Source organism: Cricetulus griseus, chromosome 2, assembly GCF_003668045.3.
Source record: "Cricetulus griseus strain 17A/GY chromosome 2, alternate assembly CriGri-PICRH-1.0, whole genome shotgun sequence".
NCBI classification, from domain to species: domain Eukaryota; kingdom Metazoa; phylum Chordata; class Mammalia; order Rodentia; family Cricetidae; genus Cricetulus; species Cricetulus griseus.
In genome coordinates, this window is record NC_048595.1 from 257921735 (window position 1) to 257938386 (window position 16652).

The window sequence follows — 16652 nt, forward strand, 5'->3', positions numbered from 1 at the left end:
TATTTTCAGATTTATTTTGATCTATGTGTCTATGTGTGTTTGTGTCTGCTGGGTATTGGTGGAGGCCACAGGTGAGCGTCAGATTGCCTGCCTGGAGCTGGAGTTACTGGCAGCTGTGACCCATCAAATATAGGTGTTGGGAATGAAACCTATGCCTCCTGGAAAAGCAATGACTGCATATTTTGAATTCTGTTTTGATGGGTGATACATCATAATAACTGAATTATATGCCATTTATTCATTGGTGTAGAGCTAATTTAGTCTAAGTTCTGAGGTAGTGTTACAGGGAGAGTCATCAAGATTGCCTTTGGCATAGTTTTGAAAATTTATAGATAAGTCTTTTGTAGTCAAATCAAATAAGCAGTTTGTAAGTACAGTGTTCTCTCACCTTGGATTAATAGCATTTTTCTTTTCACAAAATCCGTTTGGTAGCCATCTGTGTTTTGCAGCTATCATTGTGCAGAGAGTAGAAAATGTTACTCCAGAAGTGTCTCTTATTTGTTGACAAGGCAATTTGATATTACTGATACTGTAATACAGTACCCACACATTGCACATTGCAAGTATCTATCATTCTCTGTGAACAATGACACTAGAACTAGCCCTGTGGGGGTATATAGATAAGATCATTATTCTCATTTTATAGATAAGGAAACTGAAATGAAATTCTTTGCCTAAGGTCAAAGAACAAATCATTGGCAGAATAAGATTAGGGCAGAGAGTTCTTGATTTTCAATCCTTCGCTCAATCAGGGAGTCATATTGTTTTACTCAGTGTGGGAACTGATTAGTATCATCAGAAGGGATAAAGCTGCACCCACATGATGCCAGAAAACATGCTGAAAAATAAGAATTTTCTCAGTCATCCATTTGTTTAATCTATTAAGCAACAAACTGCTTTCTATGCTGGTGTTTTTCATTCAAATGGCTAGACGTCTTTGTGCCTCTAACTCTATGTTTCATTCAAAAGTTAGTTTTTGGAGCCTCTATTGTTCAAAAATCTAATTTTGGAATATCTTGGCTTTCACACTTATTTGAATACCATGTTACCTGTGTGATGGAGTTGGGACAGATGCTTTCTTTGTAATTTTTAAATTATACAATCTCATAATATTACTTTAGAAGCAGATCACCCCCTTTCTACTGTTTGTGACTGGATAAAACAAGGCCTCACTGCTAATACAGCACAGAACTGGACCTGTGAAAACTGCACATAAAATGCAGCTGTCTGTGGCAAATGATCTAGATCATCCTGATACCTGACACTCCCAATTCTGAGTCAGGTGGTCTCTGCTGTGGTCCATACTGTAGTGAGGTGCAGAAATAGAACTTTTTGAGCGGTCACCAAACCTTTACTGTACTTTGCACACAAGCTTAGTTTGCATCTTTCAGTAGATTCCAATTCTTAGACATGTTCTGATAAATTAATTAGTTGACAGGTGAACATTTTCCAAGGTCTAATAGCACAAATGAGAGCAAAGCTGTCAACATAGTATTTGTGACCACTCAGTTCCTTTATGATGCTACTGACTTTTTTTGTGGATGGCTCCATTATGCTTTATTGTTGGCCTTATATATACTTTTTGCAGTTCAACTACTGAAGTGCTTAATTTTATGAACCCACAACAACTCACACAGAGAATGGCACAAGCATGATTCTCCGTTTTATCATCTACAGAATTTAGAGTGCAGTTGATTCCATAGACAAATCACAGGAAACAAAAGGAACATAAAAATTATTTCTCCCTATTTCTAAGACCCCCTGATTCATTGTCATTTGGAATGACAATTAGTAAGGTTGGAACTCTAGCAAATTGAAATTACCTTTAGAAATGTTATATAATTTTAATTTAATTTGACTACTCATGAATACATAGAATATCAGAATTGCCTTCATTCTGACTATAATGTATTGAATTTCCCTGCTGTAACTTCTGTGGCCTAACCTTTAAATAACATATGCTTTTCAGTTTTGTTCTGATTGAATGTGAATGGTTCACGTTTGAGTTGTCATGTGGCCCATGATGTCACAAAATAGGGGAATAATTATATATCTTCACTTTTTTCAAAAACCAAGAAATTACGTGTTGTCTTGAGCATAACTTTCTTTTAATAGTATTTTATTAGTCTGTTTTTTATCTTAAAAATGAAATTTCAGGACTAGAAAGATGGCTCAATGTAGTTTGTAAATTGGTTCCTGAACATGTACAAGGGTGGGGTTTTCGATCCTTAGCACCCACATAAAAGTCAGGAATGGCAGTACACATCTATACTTCTCTCTCTCTCTCTCTCTCTCTCTCTCTCTCTCTCTCTCTCTCTCTCTCTGTGTGTGTGTGTGTGTGTGTGTGTGTGTGTGTGTATTTGTGTGTCTGGGTGGAGCAGGATACATGCAGCGAGATCCATGGTGCTCCATAGTTAGTGTGACAAAAACATCAAACTCCAGGTTCAGTGAGGAGAGAGCCATCATCTCAAAAAATAAGATGGAGAGGGAAAGAAGGAGACACACCATTGACTTTGACTCTCCACCTGTTCACACATTGGCAAAGTGCATTAATTATCACATACATGTAGACAACACATACTCACATATACAGAATAAGATTTTTGGGAACTTTTCTTATGTTCTGGAAGTATTTGTGTACCTTCCCATTTAAGTTTGCACCAGACCCCCCAGTAACTCGTATCTCACTTTAAATTCACAGGTTGATGACATTGTTAATTTCAGAGATGTTTATGTGAGTTGTCACACCATTCTAAGCTCAGCTAGGTATTGGATGTGAACAGCACAGGCTCTGCCCTTTAGGGAATACCTTTACTGGGATACATACCACTGCATTTAAGCAGGCTATCTGATATAAGCTTGAGTGGGCAGAACAGGCTTGCTGATAGGATGGAGATCTAGAAGGGAGAGTCATCAGTTAGGCCATTCATAGGAAAAGGCATTCAAGTGAAGTTCAAAAAGTTCAAGATATGAATTAAATTTCATGAAAACTGTTGAAAAACAGAAAGTACAGGATCCAGGAAGAGAAAGCAACAGGCATCAGAAAGACTTGAACACAAATGCAGAAACATTTGGGAACCTGGAGGTTTCTAATGTCTCTGTTTAATTCCATGTTGATGACATCATGGTCTAATGGGACTGGCACACATTTTGCTGCTGTACTCAGTTTTAGTCTGGATCGCCCGTCTTTTGAAGTGATGCTTTATACCATGAAATATAATTATTCTTACTGAGCTTGAAGACTTTGCCCAAATTTCCATATAGTGTTTGGTTAAGTTGGTTAAGAGTTCAAACTCATACCAGCAAAAAATCTGGCAAACATTTATTTAGGCTTTCTTTGTAATCAATAGAAATTGCCAGAGCTGTATCAATCATGGCGATTTTCATCCTTATTTGAGAAAATAACATAGAGTATTTTAACTCTTTATTCATCTATTGATTTAAATCTCTTGCTTGGAATCCTTTCCATCTTCTGTGGCCCATTAAAGAGAAATCCATAAATTTGCATTTAATGTACACATAGTCCACTTCAATTTGGAGCCATGAGATGGTCCATCTAGTTTCAAAGTGGGAATTAAAAGGAATGCTTTTCATCATTTCCAAATACTGATCTGTTGGCTTTCTAGACATCACAACTATAATTGATGCACATTTCTTTTTGATAAACAGCAAAGCTTAATTTTTCAGGCCAGTAAGTTATATAAATTGCAGCTATACTTTATATTTTGCTTCCACTTCTGATATTTTTTATTACATTGTGGAGAAATGAATTGGGACTGACGTGGTATTGTTTACAGCTCTCTTCGATTTTTTTGTTAGCCTTTTAAACCAGATACAGGAATCTATTATGAGCAGAGCTCTCAGTGGTATTAAAAGCCTTCTACTTGGAGACGATGATACAGGGCAATTAACCTTGACCCTAGAGTCAGTCAGTAGCATTGGTAATTTGACAGATCAGGGTATAAGGAAGTATACTATACACTTAAAAATTATAAGTTAAGAAACTGATATCCTTTTTAAGAGAGCTAATTGTACAATTGCCTCTTGTATTTTAATAAAAAGAAATGAAAGCATGTTTCCCCAAATTCAGATGATGCCTTTTAATTATCATGAACTTAGACAATTCATCTTCCATTTGAAACTTATTGCAATAGAGCAGTTCTTAACTTGGGGACATGACCCCTATGTGGTTCGCATAGCAAATACTCTATATATCATATATTTGTATTACAATTCATCACAGTAGCAGATTTACAGTTATGAAGTAGCAATGAAATAATTTTATGGTTTGGGGTTACCACAACATGAGGTACTGTATTAAATGGTCATAGCATTAGGAAAGTTGAGAAACACTGGTATAGAGAATCTATTTATTTATTTATTTATTTATTTATTTATTTATATTCCAGTGTTTCCTGTCTTTATTTTTTATTAGAAACAAGCTTCTTTTACATGCCAATCCCAGTTCCCTCTCCCTCCCCTCCTTCCCTGCCCCCCCCATCTCAACCCCCTTCTGTTCCCCAGGGAGGGTGAGGCCTTCCATGAGGAATCTTCAAAATCTGTCATATCATTTGGAGCAGAGCCTAGACCCTCCCCCATGTGTCTAGGCTGAGGTAATATCCCTCCACGTGGAGAGTGCTCCCAAAGTCCATTCGTATAGTACGGATGGATAAATACTGATCCACTACCAAAGGCCCCATAGATTGCCCAGACCTCCAAACTGACATTCTCGCTCAGGGGTTCTGGAACAGTCCTATGCTGGTTTCTCAGCTATCAGTCTGGGGTCCATATGCAACCTCTTGTTCAGGTCAGCTGTTTCTGTGGGTTTCTCCAGTCTGGTTCTGACCCCTTTGCTCATCACTCCTCCCTCTCTGCAACTTTATTCCTGAGTTCAGCTCAGTGTTTAGCTGTGGGTGTCTACCTCTGCTTCCATCAGCTACTGGATGAAGGTTCTAGGAAGGCTTATAAGGTAGTCATCAATCTCATTATCGGAGAAGAGCATTTAAGGTAGCCTCTCAACCACTGCTTAGATTGTTAGTTGGGGTCAAACTCATAGATCTCTGGACATTTCCTTAGTGCCAGAATTCTCTTTAAACCTATAATGGCTTCCTCTATTACGGTCTCTCTTTTCTTGCTCTCCTCAATTCTTCCTCTGACTAAATCTTCCTGCTCTCTCATGCCCTCCTCTCCCCTCCTGCTCTCCCCTTCTCTTTCTTCTAGCACTCTCTTCTCTTTCCTCATGCTCCCAATTTAGCTCAGGAGATCTTGTCCCTTTCCCCTTTCCTGGGGGAACATGTATGTCTCTCTTAGGGTCCTCCTTTTTTTGTAGCTTCTCTGTCTGTGGGGATTGTAGGCTGGTACTCTTTGCTCTATGTCTAAAATCCATATATGAGTGACCATCTTCAACAAATGTTTCTGGCATAACTGGATGCTGGCATGTAGAAGACTGAAGATAGATCCCTGAATCTATTGCCAAGAACAAAACTTAAGTCCAAATGGATCAAAGACCTCAACACAAATCCAGCCACACTGAACCTATTAAAAGGGAAAGTAGGTGGTACCCTCAAATGAATTGGTACAGGAGACAACTTCCTGAATATCACACCAGTAGCACAGACACTGAGATGGACAATTAATAAATGGAACCTCCTGAAACCGAGAAGCTTTTTTAAGGCAAAGGATACAGTCAACAAAACAAAATGGCAGCCCACAGAATGGGAAAAGATATTCACCAACCCCACATCTGACAGAAAACTGATTTCCAAAATATACAAAGAACTCAAGAAGCTAGTCACTAAAACACCAAATAATCCAATTAAAAAGTGGGGTACAGAACTAAATAGAGAATTCTCAATGGAGGAATCTAAAATTGCTGAAAGACACATAAGAAAGTGCTCAACATCTTTAGTCATCAGGGAAATGCAAATCAAAACAACTCTGAGATATCATCTTACTCCTGTCAGAATGGCTAAAATCAAATCACCAATGACAGCTGATGCTGGAGAGGATGTGGAAGAAGGGAACAGTCCTCCACTGCTGATGGGAGTGCCAACTTGTACAGCCACTTTGGAAATCAGATGGCGACTCCTCAGGAAAATGGGAATGAGTCTATCACAAGATCCAGCAATTCCACTCTTAGGCATATATCTAAAAGAAGCACATTTATACAACAAGGACATCTGTTCAACTATGTTCATTGCAGTAATATTTGTGAACCTGGAAGCAACCTAGATGCCCCTCAACTGAAGAATGGATGGAGAAAATGTGGTACATTTACACAATGGAGTACTACTCAGTGGAAAAAAACAATGGAATCTTGAAATTTGCAGGAAAATGAATGGAACTAGAAGAAACCATCCTGAGTGAGGTTACCCAGTCACAAAAAGACAAAAATGGTATACAGAATCTTTGAAGCAAGGCTCCATATCTGAATCTTGTCTGTGCCTCTCCTTATGACTGACTAGGTGATCCTGATAGGCCTTCGAGAAAGATACCCCATGGTGTAAAATAGAACTTACCCTAGTGGTTGACTCGGTAAATGTGCCTATAACAGAATGCTTACATGGAATTTTTGACAGGTTGTCAGATAAAATAGAAGTAAAATTCAAAAGCCAGATTCTTATAGTCAGATCAATTCACAAAGGAATTGGCTAAAGACAAAGATAGATACTGTTGCTCTTGGGCCCTGTGGATTGTTAAAAACTTTAAAAGGGTATACAGAGTAGAAATTTGTTGAGGGAATTTTGGTTGTGGGGATATTCAGGGGCACATTATACATTTCCCCTTCTTTCTGGGGCACATAGAGATACCAAACCTAGTAGCAAATCTTTCAAAAAGCTATTCTGGAACTTCTCTATGTTCTGCAGAGTTGGCAGTTCTGCAGATATATATATATATATATATATATATATATATATATATATATATATGTATGTATGTATGTGAACACAGGCTATTCCCAAGGGTTAGAGGTGTCTATGGCATTACTGCCTCCTCTCAATAATCAGTTGTGAAGACAAGGCACCACCTCACTCATTGAGAATAATCTCTTAGAAACACAATACTCTTCCTTGAACAAATGTGCCAGAGACCAAAGGTCTGAAGGGAATTTGGGGTTCTATCTAAATAGAATTCTACTGGAAGATGAGTGGTCACAGTCAGCAGAAAATGTGGTCAAGAAAAAATCTGAGAGCATATGAACTCTAGGAAGCCTAGGAAATGCCTACCCTTCCACTGCAGTTCGATAGCATGCAGGGATGTGACATTCAGAAGACACGTGAGATTGTCCAAGGAATGAGCAATGGGATCAACTATGAAGCCCATTTATCCATGTTACAGTATCAATCCATCCCTCCTTCCCCACTCTCTCCTTTCTTGCTTCCCTGAAACCAGAACAATCAGAGCTCATTAGGGAGAAGGTGGAGGAGGGAGACACTCTAGAGAGAGAAAGGGAAATGAAATCCCTTATGTCACATGTGCCTTTCAGCCTGAAGCAGACCTGGGGGTGGGAGGCAAGACAAATGGACATCATCAAGGACTGGGCCTTATACTAATATCTTGGCAAGAGTATTCTCATTTTGAATGAAAACTGTATTTCAGTTGAAAGTAGGACCTTATGATGAATAAAAGTGAGCAGAGATGCTTTACAGGGTTTTATATAGGGACTCAGCTGTGCAATTCTTGCTGAATGCAAATTTAAGTGTGTTAGGAAGAAAATAGTAGCTATACCAACAAACATCAGTTGCACTGATCTGCTGTGCTGGTTACATTACTGTGGGTAATACTCTTGCAGAAGGGCTACTTTCAACTTCAACTTTACTATTGTATTCATACCGTTTTCATTTTTGTGCTATCTTTTCTCTGATGTTTTTGCCTTATAACAAATACCCCATCCCCTAAGCTGATTCCTTCAGTGATTTAAGAGGATGTTTTGTAACCAGGTTTCTCAGTGTTCACCAGAATGTTTATTTGCATAACACTAATATTCTCTGGGAACTTTACTGAGAAATTTTATATCCAAGGTTACAGTTAGGTCACCATTGCATGAAATTTCCAGACTTCAATATTCTGGCATGTCCATAACACAGCAATTTTGAATATTTGAATGTGAACAGGCACAGATAACCATTTCTTGGTTTCATTAAAATTGTTCTGTGATACATATAATAAAAGTGCATAGTTAATGATAAGTCAGTTTGTCAGAGAGAATGAATCCATGTTACCAACACCAGGTCATAGGATGAAACTCTACTGATGCTTCCGACTCTGATTCCTTATTAGGTGTTTTCCTCATTTTTAGACTTTTTCGTAATGGAACCATACTTTTTGTGTTTGTGAGATGTGCTTGTATTGGATATATAGTTCCTGTTTCTTTAATTACATATTTGTACGTATTCCATTGGGAAAATACTCAATAATTTATTATTTGATTCTATTACTGGTTGATGACTGTTTGGGTTATTTTGAGATATAAGCTCTTTTAAAAATATTTACTTTTTTTTGGTTTTTCAAGACAGGGTTTCTCTGTGTAGCTTTGTAGCCTATCCTGGCACTCGCTCTGTAGACAAGGCTGGCCTCAAGCTCACAGAGATCTGCCTGCCTCTGCCTCCCAAGTGCTGGGATTAAAGGCATGCACCACAAACGCCTGGCATTATTTTTAATTATGTGTATGTGTGTGTATGTGCACATGGGTGTAGGTGGAGACATTGGAATCCCTTGGAGCTGCTGTTGGAAGCAGTTGTGGGCTGCCCAACTTGTGCTGTTGGGAATTGAATGTGGATCCTCTGCAAAAGCAGTACATGTTCTTAACTGTTGACTCTTCTCTCCAGCCCTGAAGTGCAGGCTCTTTCTTGATGCAGCAGGAACATTCTTACAAATATACATGGTTGAGAACATTCTGCATTTTTACTAACATCAGGCATGGAAGTTAATTATAGCCACACTTGCTTTCATTAGATAACAGCAGTTTCCAAAATGGCTTTAAAATTATACTTTCATCAGTGTGTCTGAGAAGCTATGTCACCTCTTTGACAATATTTGATATGCTTGAAATTAAATCTGTGAAAGGAAAGGTTTTGCCTTTAATTTAGGTGATCTGGTGTGTGCCAACTGTTTTCCGAACAAACCTTTTAACCACTGCATGCCCCTAGCATACCTCACTCTTCTCAGGCTTCTGTCTTATTGCTGCTGCTTGATTGCTTATTCAAAGCCTATCTTCTGAATTTAGAAAAAGCTCAGAATACTATGCATTTCTCTCCTCAGTGGTTGTCAATGCCTTTGCTAAGTGAAAGGAAGATAGCAATTGTATTGGTCAATGTTTTGAACACAATTGCAGAAAACCTGACTCAAATTAATTTCAGCCCAACGTGACCTCCCTTTGAGGGTGAAACGTCATGCCTGGATGATTCCAAGGGCAAAGATTTACTTTATCCATCAATACTGATTTTCACTGGGTCAGTCTCCTCCCTACTGGACACACAAATTATATCAATAGTTCAAAACTTTCATAGCAAAAATAAAAACCAAAATAAAAATGGTAACTGCAAACTCTTCTTGTCTTCCTGGATGCCTTTACATGTCCCAGAATTGGAGCTTCTTGATAGCTCTCTGTGATTTGGTGCTTTTGAGCACAGGATGGGCTTGGGGGTCCCTCTGCATCTCAGGATCATAGAGGATCAAGGACTTCCTTGGGAAGATGGAAATGCCATTAGCAAGAGACAGTGGTTGGTGGTCGACAGCTCAGAGCCCAAAATAATGCAGTTCATTGTTCCACAGATACCATAGGATTTGCCTGTGGATTAAGCAATACTTCTGGAGAGTTGTATACATAAGCCATGTTTTGGCTTTGAGAAACCACTCTTGTTGCACCGTTCTGAGACTTTCTGTTATTAGTCTGTACTGAAGGGCAAGTACACAGTGAGTGGCACTGTGGAGTTCCTTATAGTATTGTAAGATATTACACCAAAGGCTCATTTGACTCTATTTCAGTCTTCCCAATATGAGATTTCCTGGGGCAAAAGACAAGGATGAATTGAGCTTTTCTACAAACCTTGTGCTGTTAGCTTCTGAATGCTGTGGTTTCCAAGTCAGACCAGAATTTTCTTCCTTGTGCTGCTAGAATGACAGACTTAATTTTATGGCTTCCCTCAATGATGTGTGCCAGTTCTCCAAGGTTAGAACGTTTTGATGTTAACATCACTCCTTAGGTTTTGTTCTGTCTCTCCTTCGGTCTGATCTCTGAGTGCCCCCATGACCACAAATTTGGGTGTGTATTCTCTATAAATTTTCTATGTTCTGTGATGAAGTTGAAAGATACTGATTTGGGAAAATTTCATTCCATACAGTGACAGATGGCCACAAAATGGTTGGGGTTTCGTGATGCATTTATTGACAGGGTTTGCTTTGTGTTCTAGTTTTAGATGGAGGTGACGTAAAACACTACAGAATCAGAAGGCTGGATGAAGGTGGTTTTTTCCTTACCAGGAGGAAAACCTTTTCAACCTTGAATGAATTTGTGAGTTACTACAGCACAACAAGTGATGGCCTCTGTGTGAAGCTGGGAAAGCCATGCTTAAAGGTGACATTATATCAGCTAAGTTCATTTGTCTTTAAAGCTAACATTTTCCTCTCAGACACTCAAGCATTTGTCATTTGCTGTCGGTTCATAAAAAATAGACATTTGGTTGCTTAGAGCAGGAATAGGGAAATTATGACTGGGTATTAACCCATCCTCATTTTTTAAAGAACTTCAGTTTATTTTATAGAAGATATGTCGGTTTATTTACAAGTTTAGTTGTTTTGTGCCCTTATATTAGATAGAGTTAGATTGTTGCAATAGAGACATCCATAATGCATGCAGTAAGCCTGACAGTGAGTTTTACTATCCATAGTATTTTTGTGACCAAATGGACAAAAGCAACCAAGAAGGCAGATTTGATTGGTGATTTTAGGGGATTCAGTCCATGGGCTTTTGGCTCTGCACTCCTGGACAGAGCATCATGGCGGCAAGAGTTTGTGGTTGAGGTTCTTCCCTTCATGGTGGCCAGGAAGTATATGAAATGGGAGAATACAGGAGGGGACCAGGATGAGAGATACAGATGGAAGCAGATGCTTCCACTGACCACCCAACAGACACTTGTCCTTGCACTAAGCACTCCTAGGGATGCCATCATCTTGTAAGAACAGCAAGGATCAAGCCTATGATTACTCTCCAGCTTTTGTGACTTAATTGATCTTGGAAATGCCACCACAGATGCACCTAGAGGTTTGATTACCTAATGTCTTAGGTGTCTCTTAATCCAATCAAGTGCTTTTACTGTGCTTTGAGGCCTTGCCAGTTTTATTTCCTGAATGGTGCCTAGTCAGTGCCTAAAAATTAACTAAAGTAAACGAGTGAATGGGAAAAAGTTAAGCGACAAAAATAAATTTGAAAACTGATGGTTTCATTTTGCAAAAGGATGTGATGCATGTAATAAATACTGCAGCCAAGAGTGCAGGAAAGTCATGTGAGGGAGACAGCATTTCTAGTTGGCTTTACATTGAGAGGATCCAGCGAGGCAGGAGGCAGAGAGAAGGTACTGCAGACTTCTGTGAGGGTGACACTGGGTGTTCGTGGGGTGGAAGGACATAGGGTCGTAGGATATGAGAGAGGATTGGTTTAAAGAGTCAACAGTACAGATTTTAATTTACCATATTTGGCTTTTAGAAACAGTATTTTTCTCTAAAAGTCCAAAACTATCATTTTCAATCAAAATGTTATATGTGTGTGTGTGTGTGTGTGTGAGAGAGAGAGAGAGAGAGAGAGAGAGAGAGAGAGAGAGAGAGACAGACAGACAGAGAGAGAGAGAGAGAGAGAGAGAGAGAGAGAGAGAGAGAGAGAGAGAGAGAGATTTAAGTTCCATAGCATGCCTGTAGCAGTCAGAGGACAGTTGTGTGTAGTCAATTCTCTCCTTCCATCTTTACCTGGGTTCTGGGAATCAAACTCATGTCATCACACTTGCACAAGAAGTATCTTTACCCTGTAACTCAGCCCTGTATCTTTTGTTTTGACAAGTGTTCATGTTATTCTCTGAAACAGATACAGGTCCCAGCTCCTTTTGATTTGTCATATAAAACTGTGGACCAGTGGGAGATAGACCGCAACTCCATCCAGCTTCTGAAGCGACTGGGATCTGGCCAGTTTGGAGAAGTTTGGGAAGGCCTGTGGAATAATACCACTCCAGTGGCTGTAAAAACATTAAAACCAGGTATGAGAACACCAAAGATTAAATGGCATACACTGATTGTGTGTATGTGTTTGTGTGTGTGTGTGTGTGTGTGTGTGTGTGTGTGTGTAAGAGAGAGAGAGAGAGAGAGAGAGAGAGAGAGAGAGAGAGAGAGACAGAGAGAGATTCCAGTTGGTAAATGCCATAGACTTCATAGGACAGCGAGCACTGACAACAAGCAGATGTTGTCATCATTCTTCCCTAGGTGACTATACAGTATAGATCGCTTTTAAAATAGGAAGGTGAGGACATGCTCGCATGCTTCTAGAGCTTAAAACGCCCCCAGTTTAAGACCCTGGCAATGTATGTCTTTTGAAAAGTTAGGATTTTATATTCCTTTTTTTTTTGGTAATTCATTGACTAAACATTCTTTACAAATCAGATGTGGTAACTGGAGATGCTGTTCTGTTGGTGCAGTACACGCTACACAAATATGAGGGACTTAGTTTGACCCTCAGCATCTGTGTGAAAGCCAGGTATGGCAGCACACTGGATATTGGGACTCTTGGGACTTGCTGGCCAGCCAGTCTAACTAAATCTGTGAACTCAAGGTTTTTTGTTTTTGTTTCAAAAAATAAGGTGTGAGTCATAGAAGAAGCCACTTGATGTTCGTCTCTGACTTCCACACACATGTATGCACATGAACAAACACATCCACATGCACTCAAAAACATGCACATTCTCATACGATAAGATGAAAGCACTAGTGTTATTCAAAGAATAACTTTTTTATTAAAGATGAACTGTGCATGATTAAGGACAAAATAAAAATAGTTAATCCATTTTTTTTTTACTTTTTTGAGACAAGGTTTCTCTGTGTAGCTCTGGCCTCCTGGAACTTACTCTATAGACTAGGCAGGCCTTGAAGTCAGAAATATGCCTGCCTCTGTCTCCTGAGTGCTGGGACTAAAGGCATTTGCTACTTCACATGGCTTAGGAGACCTCTTATTTCGAAATGTAGAAACCATTTTTCCATATTCATTTTTCCCTGTAGTGGAATCAGAGTATCAATAGTCATGCAGGTGTTATTATTTTTTCATTTTAAAGATGAGGTAAGGTGCTTAAGAGAGACTAAGTAATTTTCCTAACACTATCTTATATAACCCAATCAATTGTTAAAAACACTGCAGGCCTCAGTTACATTGCTTGTGAAATAGACATATTGCAAAGATTCAATTGGGTCATTAGCAGAGACACATTGTATAGTGCCTGGATCAAAGTCAGTAATGAAAAAATATATTGTTATTGTTATTACAAAATGAGTAAATGGCAGATCTTCTGACCTACATTTGTCAGTGTTGTATCCTACTCCATAGAAGTGACATTCTGTAGAAGAATGGTATGAGGTTCTGCTCACTTCATATCTACCTGTAATAACCCTGCAAAGATGTCTCGGGCTAGACTATGTGCTCTGTCGACCTTCATTATGTCCTAGTCCATGGTGCTTCAAAATTTTAGAAGCCTCCTAGTGACTGGACTTGAGCATTTGTCATCATTAAATGCAGAATCTACACAAAAATCAACATAGACAAGGGCACAAGGGTAGCAGCACTCAATCTGATTGCAAGATTTGAGCAGTTATGCCATGTCACCATACATATGCACTTCCAAATGGTAATCTTGTTGGTACCTGAGAGGGAACTTCATTGTCCGATCTAATTATTCCTTTCCAAAGATGAACAGCAAGCTATCCGTCCCAACATTGCTCTCAACAGAGGGCTTTCTGGAGGTTAAAAGAGAACAACAGCAACAAAATGTCATATTTTTTATGCCAAAGAAAGCCATGATAGTTTTCTCCCCAATAGGAATAATTATTATTGATTTACAGTGTAATAGCTGCAAACAGCTTTGGTGATTGGTTAAACATCTTCACTTTACTGGGGCCATTAATCAATCTTAGCAGCTATTTATTGCCTAGCAGACTACCACGCAATAAAGATGAGCCTGAAATCAACTCCCACACCGCTTTGACAGCAAAAATTAATATTTAATGTTGCATTACTAGCTGACTTGGGATTGAGACTCCCTGACTCCATTTCCGGTCAGCTATAGCAGGTCTGGCCATGAAGGCGTGGTCTGAGTAGTCCTCAGCTGCAGGGGCTCCCAGAGTACTGAAACTTCCACTCTTAGAGATAGTCTGATTTGGTTTAAGTGTCCTGCAGAAATTGTCTGAATGATGAGTATAACTGCTGCTATCACTCAAACCTTCATGAATCAGATATGTATTTCTTATTTTTTTTGAAGAGAAGTTCATACAGTATCTTATTTGATATCGGTTATTTTTAACCACTGAGAAAAAAGTGATTTGTTATGATTTTGTGTCTCTTTTATTCCCAGTTACATTTTTCTACTATTATCCCACATTTTGATCTTTTTGACTAGTGGCAATGCTGACATTGAGGGAGCTCAAAAACATGCCATGAAAAGAGGACAGGTTCATTTCTTTTCCTCCTTAAGACCTTTTCTCTTCTCTTCAGCTAACAAAAAATACAATTACTGTGTTTTTTTCTGGAATATGTAAAGCCATCACCGTCATCATTGTCATCATCGTCATTGTCATCCAGCAGCAACAGCAGCGTCATCATCATAAGCAGCAGTTATTAGGTCCATAGTGCTGGGACTGCTATTACCTGGAAGTTTAACAAGATTAGCCAACCTGCTTAAGAGTACAAAGCAAGCTAGTAGTAGAGCTGAAATTGTTTCAGAATTCAAGTTTGAGCATGGAGGCTGAACCTCTAGACTTTGCACTACCTAGTGCAAAATATCATCACATTGACAAAGAAGTGTAGTCCTTAACAGCACATGCATTAGAAAATGTATCTATGTCTGGGTTCAGATGTCAATTGTGAAGTCTTTGTTGGATGCAAATGATGAATGGAGCGGTGTCCTGAGTGAATATCAAGATGTGATCAATTACACTAATGTTTCTGGAACGTTGTATACTGAAAATAAGAGATTTGAAAATGACTGTTAAAATGTAAACTCCAGGCACCTTCCCGTCTCCATTTTATTTGATATCAACTCTTTAAGACATTGCATATTAGTTAGAGTTAGGACATTCAAAATCAACTTAACTGATAATGTGTTTTCAGAGCAGGCTTCAGAGCCTCCTCATACCTTTAGTGCTCTGATGGAGGAATTGGATCGGAATGCAGGAGAAAATGTTGAGCAGCAGCTTCACACTAAACATATAAGATGATGAAATACAACTGTTAGCTTTTAGAAAGGTCCATGAATATTTATTTGGCCTATACCTTATATTTCCACAATGGCATACTCCACCATGGACTGTGGCAAAGTCATTGTTTTATGATGTTTTCAGGTGTTCCCAGAGTGGACAGTGAATACTAAGGACAGGGCAACAGCTAGTCTTTCTGGATTTGGAACCAAGTACTCTGCCTGGAGTAATTAAACATTCTGCGTCTGCCCGTGCTTGTGTTAACAGGCATTCTTTATTCACGTGAAGATGCCCACCTTGTGTCATCAATTACACTGTCAGTATCTCTCTGTCTTTACATTTTTCAGATGGGCTTGAATCCACTTGCTCTTCCCCTACACACCGTAGCACATAAACTACATACCCCTGACACAATGGCACATGTAGTAATTAGGTTGTCCAGGCTGAGCTGATTCCATTCTTTGATAACTCTGAAGATTTGTGACATTGATGCTCTTACATTACCAAGAGGCAGGAGGCAATCTCAGTGATTCCCACCAGGCTGCTGTGGGGGCTAGGAATGCCTCAACGACATAAAGTGATTTCTTCCTCTTCTTGTTTCAGGTTCAATGGATCCAAATGACTTCCTGAGGGAGGCACAGATAATGAAGAGCCTAAGACATCCAAAGCTTATCCAGCTTTATGCTGTTTGCACTTTAGAAGATCCAATTTATATTATTACAGAGTTGATGAGACATGGAAGTCTGCAAGAATATCTCCAAAGTAAGCTGAGGACTTCATAAAAGGAAGAAATGGGGGAATTGAGTTTAGCTAGTCCCATAAATGTCAACTTAGCAAGCCTTCTATAACCAACCCTAAGATGTTACAACTTGTATATGTGTAAGAATGAATGTTGTAACATTGACTAGCTCAATGACTATTTAATAGACTATGTTTTGTGTACTCAAAGGAGAGAAAATATGTATGTAGTGAAAGATGAAATTGTTCACAGTAGACATAATCAGAGTACTTAAATACAGTGTGAGAAATTAGTGAATTTTGTGTTTCCTTCACCAACTAATTGAACATTATTAGTCATGAACCAATATTTTCTATGAAGTAGAGTTTATAGACATGGAATACTTTGGAGAAAGACAGAGAAAGGTATCTTAAGCTCTTTGTTCCTATGTTTGTACTTGTCTATGTGTGTGTGTTTCTCTCTCTCTCTCTCT

General features: G+C 38.9%; 1 protein-coding gene across 1 annotated transcript in view; it reads left to right on the top strand.

Annotated features, from left to right (window-relative positions):
* Positions 1–16652, top strand: part of Frk (fyn related Src family tyrosine kinase) — a 104922-nt gene that overhangs the window by 74437 nt on the left and 13833 nt on the right. Inside the window, exons 3-5 of the mRNA XM_027402136.2 lie at positions 10413–10576; positions 12077–12245; positions 16045–16203. Of these exons, the coding sequence (XP_027257937.1) occupies positions 10413–10576; positions 12077–12245; positions 16045–16203 (492 nt within the window). The remainder of the gene's footprint in view (positions 1–10412; positions 10577–12076; positions 12246–16044; positions 16204–16652) is intronic.